We start from the raw sequence: 7984 nt of genomic DNA on the forward strand, positions 1-7984 counted from the left end.
TCGACATTGCTCACGGTAGCATACCCGAGTCGTGCGGAACAATTCCTCTTGCGTGTCAAGTTCAATAAATAAAGAGCATTTTGGAAATTATATACAGAAACATGGGGTTGAAACTATCATCTGGAGATGCTGCAAGTTTGAGTAAGTGAAACAGTATATATATATATATATATATATATATATATATATAGTGTGTGTGTGTGTGTGTATTAGGATTCAGCATGTAAACATTATGTCATATACATATGTAGATGTGTGTGTGTGTGTGTGTGTGTGTCAGACGTGATGCGGCCCCAGGCGTAGCACTGAGAACGATCTGCGGTGTTTGCGCAGCAGCAGGCGGATCTTCTCGTCGTCCGAGTCGGGGTCCAGAGGTTTGTTGTACTCCTCGTCCTCGAGCTCGGTGTCTGAGGCGCCCTGTGTCTCGGCCCTGGACGCCTGAGTGGAGCTCGGCTCGGACGCGCTCTTCTTACGCCACTTAGTGCGCCGGTTCTGGAACCACACCTGGGGGAACACACACATCACAGCAGGGTGTCAAGTCCCGCCAGAAAGAGTGTATACAGTAAGTGCCCAGGGGGACACACAAATCTCCAGGATCACACATATAGCAGTGTGTGTGTGTGTGTGTGTGTGTGTGTGTGTGTGTGTGTGTGTGTGTTTAACAAACTAGCTGTTAGGGCACCTCACAGATTCAGGGTCACATGTATACATGTGTACAGTATTTTCTGTTCTACACTCATAGACGACAGATTTCTGATTTTGTGCTGTGTATAAGCGTCAGATACTTCTACATGAAATCTGTATTTGTACAGCGACAATAAAGCTTTCTGTTCTGTTCTATTCTATTCTATTCTATTCTGGTCTATTCTATTCTGGTCTATTCTGGTCTATTCTATTCTGTTCTATTCTGGTCTATTCTATTCTGGTCTGTTCTGTTCTATTCTGGTCTGTTCTATTCTGGTCTATTCTGTTCTATTCTGTTCTATTCTGTTCTATTCTATTCTGTTCTAGTCTATTCTGTTCTATTCTGGTCTATTCTATTCTGGTCTGTTCTATTCTATTCTGTTCTATTCTGTTCTAGTCTATTCTGTTCTATTCTGGTCTATTCTATTCTGGTCTGTTCTATTCTATTCTGTTCTATTCTATTCTGTTCTATTCTGTTCTATTCTATTCTGTTCTAGTCTATTCTGTTCTATTCTGGTCTATTCTATTCTCTTATTTTCCGTGCTATCCTCTTCAGAAATACTTTTTAATTCTGTTAAGTCGTATTCCTTTTGTAATCGACTCTTTTTAAAAAAAAAAAAAATCTATATTATTCTATTTAAACATACATTTCAAATTCTATTCTGTTGTAATCTCTGTTAATTCTGTTTTATTCGGTTCTATTCTATAGCAATTGGTTTGTTCTAATCTATTGTAAACTACTCTTTTAAATCGATTCAATTCAATTCTGTTCTATAGAAACGTGTTCTTTTGATGTTATTTTACTCGATTCTGTTCCATTCTGTTATATTCCTTTTTGGATCTTCTCTTTTCCTTCTACTTTAATATACGTTATAAATGATATTCTATTGTGACCTATTCCCCTCTGTTCTATTATAAATTCTTTAATATAATTCTTTTCAATTCTATCCTACAGCAACTTGCACTTTTTTAAATTCCAATTCAGTGTAAACTAACATTGTCGTTATTTTCAATTCTATCCTATTTTTATATAATTTCTCAATTCTGTTCTATTGTATTCTATGCTTTTCTGTTCTGTGTGCTGTTCTACTGTAATCTACTCTTTAATTCTGCTGTTTTAGAAACCGCTTCTTTACTTCAGTTCCATTCTATTGCAATTTACTCTTGTAAATTCTATTCTATTTTAATATACATTTTAACTTCTATTCTAGTAGTCCGTGCTATTCTGTACAGTCCTATTTTGTTCTATTGTAATCTACAAATTTTTAAAATTATTTTGTCTGTTATAATCTACTGTATTTTATTCTATTTTATTCTTTATTATTATTCTATCCTGTTCTATTCCACTCTTCCAATAAACACTTCTATTTTGTAATTCTATTTAATAATCCTAATTTGATCATTTCTGTTTCATAATTCCATTTTATTCCGATAAACTCTTCTATTGTATAATTATACTTGATCATAATTTACTTTTCAAATTTGATTCTTTTGTAATCTTATTTTAATCTGCGTGTACTACTCTTTCGTAATCACCTCTTCTATGATAAACTGCTCCTTGGAATTCTATTCTATTTCAGTGTGATTTTCGAATTCTATTCGACTGTATTCTGTTCTCTTCTGTTTTATTGAAATCTACTCTTTTCAATTCAATTTTATTTTGTTCTATTTTATTCTATCCTGAGTATACGTTTGGCTGTATGACTATATCAGGTAGAAGGACAGTTGCCCAAGGCAGAGGCGGTCCGCACACTGGATGAGACCAGACCGCTGATTTCTTATCAAAATATTTATTTTTATTGATTTAAACTTATAATAGTGTTTTTTATAGTGTAAAAAGAGCAAAGATCAGTGAATAAAACAGACCGTAGCGGTCTGGTCTCATCCAGTGTGCGGACCGCCTCTGCCTTGGGCAACTATCTTTCTACCTGATATAGTCATACAGCCAAACGTATACTTAGGATAGAATAAAATAGAACAAAATAAAATTGAATTGAATAGAGTAGATTTCAATATAAATCTACTATATATACATATATAGTATATATATATATATATATAAAACAGAAAGACTGCATTTCACACAACAGTGAACATTAATAAGGACAGACAACTGTCATATATACACTACAGAATCAGAAGGTTATTGTGTGGATTTATTCAGAATGTAATCACTCATGCATTATGTGTGTGTGTGTGTGTGTGTGTGTGGTCACATATCAGACTCTGTTGTCTTACTTTGACCTGTGACTCGGTCATGCCCAGTGAGTATGCCAGTCTCGCTCTCTCTGGTCCCGCTAGGTATTTGGTCTGCTCGAAGGTTTTCTCCAGGGCGAAGATCTGATGCCCGCTGAAGGTGGGCCGCGTGTGTTTCTTTCTGCCCACTGTCTCACCAGGGTGCCCGCTATCTACTGACAAACAAACGACACATCCGTATCGATGAACCCTTTTACATTGGCATTTTGGTGTACTTGGATTCCTTGTTAAGATTTCCCGACGTGTCGTTCCATCATGTTTTATCAGGTTGTTTATTAAACGAGCAGATTTAGATGCTATTAGAACATCTAGTCCAAGAATCAATTAAATAAGCATTGCACTGAGTCAGTCAGGGGTTTATGTCTACTGGGAGGTTAAACAGAAATGGCAAAGCCAAAAAAAAAATAAAAACACCCCAAGTTGCGGAACTTTACGTACATGTATATGTATATGTATGTATATGTACATGAACGTGTAATGTATTTGGTATACTGGACCTTTTATAGTATACTCATAAACTCAGTTCAGTTCAGTTGAATTATTTCCAATGAGTGTATTTTTACATGGCGAAATAAAGATATCTAATAATTCACATATTTTGTTCTTATGGTGCATTTTAGTAAACACCGTAATGAACGGAACTGTCAAATGTTAAACCTGTATTAATTATCATTCATGGCATTTAATACACAACATTTAACATGAATCATAATTATTTGATCAATTCATTTACACATTATACAGGAGATGAACTGTTTCATTAAAATAATAGTACAATCACCGTGCTACTGATATTCATATCAGCAATTATTTACAGCTATTTTAGACTACACATTTGATTTGATTGTATATATACAATTTTTTTTTAACCATTTATTATGTTACATACATTTAAAATCTTTTTTTTTTTTTTTTTAAACATATAAAGAAAACCTAATGATTTGAATTTGTTTCTAATGATTATGGCTAATATCATGTCATGGTGTTATTTATCAATCATAATCATAATCATAATGATAGACAGGAATACATTTTGCTTATTGGATTTCTGATGAAAATGAATGGATTCGGTACTAATTCAGTAAAATGATACTGAGCTTTCTTACAGTTGCTGCACTGTTGTCTTCCTCCTCTCCAGTCGTAGCCTCCCTCCACCCAGCAGCTGGTGCGTCCCTTCACTCCCGGACACTCACTAGGTTTGGGGAAAGCACCCAAAGTCGTTGGGGTGTAATCCCGGTTGTAATACACCCCTGGAGTGGGCACAGTGCCACTGAAACCCCCCATGCTGGAATATCCTGAGAGCAGGGCGGTGTTAGCTGGGGCTCCCACTACAGAGCGACTCAGGATGTCGCTGATGCCGTGTGGCGTGCCTGCCTGCAGCTGGGCGTTCAGGTTGCCAGGGCTGAGCTTGTAGAAGCTGTTGGGCACCGAGTATTGGCACATAGGCGCCTTGATGTCCGTCGGGAACTGGTTCAAGCCATTATTGAAGAATAAAGACCCGGACAGGTTGGGCTCCATGGGAACCAGCGAGTGTCCTGCGTCTTTGTCCAATAATGATGGATCCAGGGTGAAAATTGAATATTTAATGGTCAGAAGGATCTCACATCAAAGGCCAGCTTTGGTCTGATCCACTTTGGGAATGCCCTCCAGAACGAGATGAAGAACTTGCTGAAGTTTTTTTTTTTTTTTTTTTTTTTGAGTCAGTTTGAGTCTTAAAATTTCTTCTCCTCAACTTTCACCTGTTTTGTTCCATAATTTGTACTGCAACTCCAATGTCAACACCAAGCGTCTCGCCACCTTTAACCCAGTGCTACTCCCTGCAGATAAATGCCCTCAAAGTCAGCACCTCGCTCTCAGATCATAAACACGAGCTACCTTGCACAGATGTGGCACTCTCTTGATAATGATGACCCTGCGTTAGTTTGCTGGGCCTCAACTGGACAAGCACGCAGCATGCAGAGGACCTGATTGGTCACCGTGTAGGACGGCAGCTCCGGATTGGTTGGTGGCAGATTAATGGCTTTTTGAAGTGGCAGGGTGGGAATAAGTGAGTTTTTGATGGCCTCCCTGCCCTGTGTGTGGAGCAGCAGTTACACATCGGACTGGAAAGAGATGGCACTTTAGGAGCCTGTCACGGTCGTCGGTTTGATTCTGATTGCAGAATTGTGAGCTACAAATAGTGACTTAATGGAGAATTGGTGGAACAGCTTTTACACTGAGCTTGTTATTACGCTATATGCCATGTTGGACAATATGGACATTTCTGATTCATTTTTTCCTTGTGGAGTACTATGAAGATGACAGACAGACGGACAGACAGACAGATAGCTAGATAGATAGAGCATCTAAATTTCACAATTTCACAGTAAAACAGGAACAAATGCATGTGGGGGAAAAAGAGAAATTGAGTTTTGCTTTATTATTATTATTATTATTATTATTATTATTATTTAAATTATTTTTTTTACACATATAGTATGTCCACATGAAAAATTATTTTCTCTCCTTTAGTTTGTACTTCTTCATTTTTATAGAGAGACAGACAGACAGATAGATAGATAGATAGATAGATAGATAGATAGATAGATAGATAGATAGATAATCATAAAGAAAACACAATTTGTGTGTGTTGTTTGGGGGATTGTGAGAGTAAACAAAACAGGCCGATGCTTTGAAGGATGTGAACTGGAACGGAGTAATGTTAGTCAATTGCGAATCTGTTTTTAGAGGATTTAAACCGAACATGGTGAACAAATTATATTATAGAATTCAGGCAGTTTTACTGGGGTTATCTCATCCAGTGTGGCAAGTAATAATCTGGAAAGACCTTTGTAATATCACAGTCTAAACCTGGATTTAAAGAGAAGCAAATCAGTAAATGAATCACATGAAAATGAATCACATGTAAATGAATCACATGTAAATGAATCACATGAATATGAATCACACACACACGCACACAAAACACAATTTGCTAGCAAAAACAGGGACAAATATATGGGAAAATAATGAAAAATGAAAAGTAAATATTTTTTTTTTGCCTTTCTTTTGTTCCCCATCACTCTTAACAATCCATTCATTTTCTCTCCTTCCCTTTTGCCTCCTCTTATAGAAGTACCTATATGAGTCTTGAGAGCAGATAAATATGAACTTGTAATGTAGGGAGAAATAGATACATAGATAGATAGATAGATAGATGCAATATGTTACATATTTAATGCAAACTACATATTTAAGCGTAACTTAAATAGAGTTTTGGTTGTCAAAATTTGACAACATTTCTTAGGAAGATATCGTAACAAGAAAATAATTAATTAATTAATTAATTAATTAATTTATTTATTTCAACCAGTTTTAAAAAAAAGTTACCAAACAACCAACAGCGACTTCAATTTTCACATTACAAAAGCACAGCACCATGCGTTTACTGGACGGATCCCAAACCTGACAACATGTTAACACACAACAGTTTTTGGCCAGCAGGGGACACCAGTATCACAAATAAGTGCAACTATCCTAGTGCATTTAAAAACAACAACAAAACAAATCACCCAGATATGATTTCAGAGACCCAGTGACATCAGAGTGAGACATGAACAGTTCCAATTAATATACACATTCTGCAGATGGCATTTTACAAATGAGTAAAGAACTTAAGGTTGTAACATGGAGTGTGTTTGTATTTTCTTCTTGATCTGTAAATACACCATGTGTTTATGTGCGAAGACCAAAAAGAAGTTCACAGGAAAGACAGTTACACTCAATGAGAATTAAAAAAAAAAAAAAAAAAAAAAAAAAAAAATGTAAACAGTACAGATCTTAGTCTTAAAGGTGCATTAGTCAAGATTGGAGCTCTAGTGGTTAAGTAGGTGAAGTACAACACAATGGAAGTGTTTATTTTATTTTATTTTATTTCCTTTAACCTGTTTCCTATTCCCACCTACGTACACAAAGTACAGAGTCTATAATGATGAGCAGAGTTTGGCTACATGGATGATGGTGTTAGCGTTTCAGTCGAACCTGTAGACCATTAGGCTATTAAAACGTGCGTCAGAGCCGAATACTACAAACATGTGAGATTCAACTCGAGAATGGTGAAGAATGCCTTCGCTATGCTGATTTTCTTTAATGAGGTCCCATGAGTTTTTCACCTGAACGTCACTACTGGTTAGTGAGTTTCTCTGTCTGCATAGGAGTTTCATGCAGTTATTCACCAATCACTTCATTTTCATGAAGGTGGTTCATCCAGAGCATTAGTGTACCTGGCACTCCTACTTGATTCATCATGTAAAAACGGACATTCATACCTGTCCAAAAGCAACGCTGATTCGTCAATAATCATCCCCTTTGTCGGTAATAGGTTTCTTCATCTTGGAAAAGTGCTACGAATATTTATTCTAGCTTTCACGTTTCTTGTCATTAAGTTGTTTGGAAGCGCAGGTGTTGTTGTTGTTGTTGTTGTTGTTGTTGTTGTTGTTGTTGTTTTAACAGTAAATGTATATGGCTGTACATGTTTTTCTGTCCGAACAGACTGAGATGGGGTGAAGTAAAGTGGTATTGGGGTGTGTCTACAAAACAATGGACAGGTTCCCCATGTAAACACGGACAAGCATTCCGGCCCAGACTGCAGTTTTCAAACAGGTTTGCTAAGCCACTTATTATTATAAACGTCACTGCTAACACATTTCAAAAAAAAAAAAAAAAATATATATATATATATATATATATATATATATATATATATATATATATATATTTTTTATCCTGCCCTACAAATTTTTCAGGCAATTTGTACTAATAAGAAATCTAATTTAAAAACTTTTGCATATACTTCTTCCATGAAATATCATTTTCCAAAAATACAGACACGGGTCTGCACAAAATTAACCAAATAACTCAATTCGCTTCAGGTATAAAACATTCACTTGAGATGTGATTAACAGCAAATGTCAGGCATAAAAAAGAGATTAATCCTTTGTCTACTATCTAAATATCTATATTTTGCTCTTCACCCATATTCCTCATAAAGTATCCTAGCACAATA

At 36.0% G+C, this 7984-nt stretch overlaps 1 protein-coding gene across 2 annotated transcripts; it reads right to left on the reverse strand.

Annotated features, from left to right (window-relative positions):
* On the reverse strand, positions 1-5387 carry nkx6.3 (NK6 homeobox 3). Of its 2 annotated transcripts, none has more exons than XM_017467893.3 (3): positions 4047-5387; positions 2923-3092; positions 1-504 (listed from the first exon to the last, which is right to left on the reverse strand). In XM_017467893.3, the coding sequence occupies exons 1-3, from the start codon at positions 4456-4458 to the stop codon at positions 277-279; spliced, it is 810 nt and encodes a 269-aa protein (XP_017323382.1). In that variant the 5' UTR covers positions 4459-5387; the 3' UTR covers positions 1-276. The 2 variants fall into 2 exon arrangements, with proteins under 2 accessions (XP_017323382.1, XP_017323381.1); XM_017467892.3 differs by having other exon boundaries at positions 2923-3095; positions 4047-5382.
* Between the last annotated feature and the right edge of the window lie 2597 nt (positions 5388-7984).

The sequence above is a fragment of the Ictalurus punctatus genome, chromosome 5 (assembly GCF_001660625.3).
Source record: "Ictalurus punctatus breed USDA103 chromosome 5, Coco_2.0, whole genome shotgun sequence".
Taxonomy (NCBI): Eukaryota; Metazoa; Chordata; class Actinopteri; order Siluriformes; family Ictaluridae; genus Ictalurus; species Ictalurus punctatus.

Bases quoted from the DNA above. Each gene is read 5' to 3' on its own strand.
- nkx6.3 (XM_017467892.3), bottom strand. From the start codon at position 4,458: ATGGAGCCCAACCTGTCCGGGTCTTTATTCTTCAATAATGGCTTGAAC. The intron at 3,096-4,046 runs GTAAGAAAGCTC...TTTGTTTGTCAG, and splicing joins AAGACAACAGTGCAGCAACT to TAGATAGCGGGCACCCTGGT. The intron at 505-2,922 runs GTAAGACAACAG...GTGTTCCCCCAG, and splicing joins TGACCGAGTCACAGGTCAAA to GTGTGGTTCCAGAACCGGCG.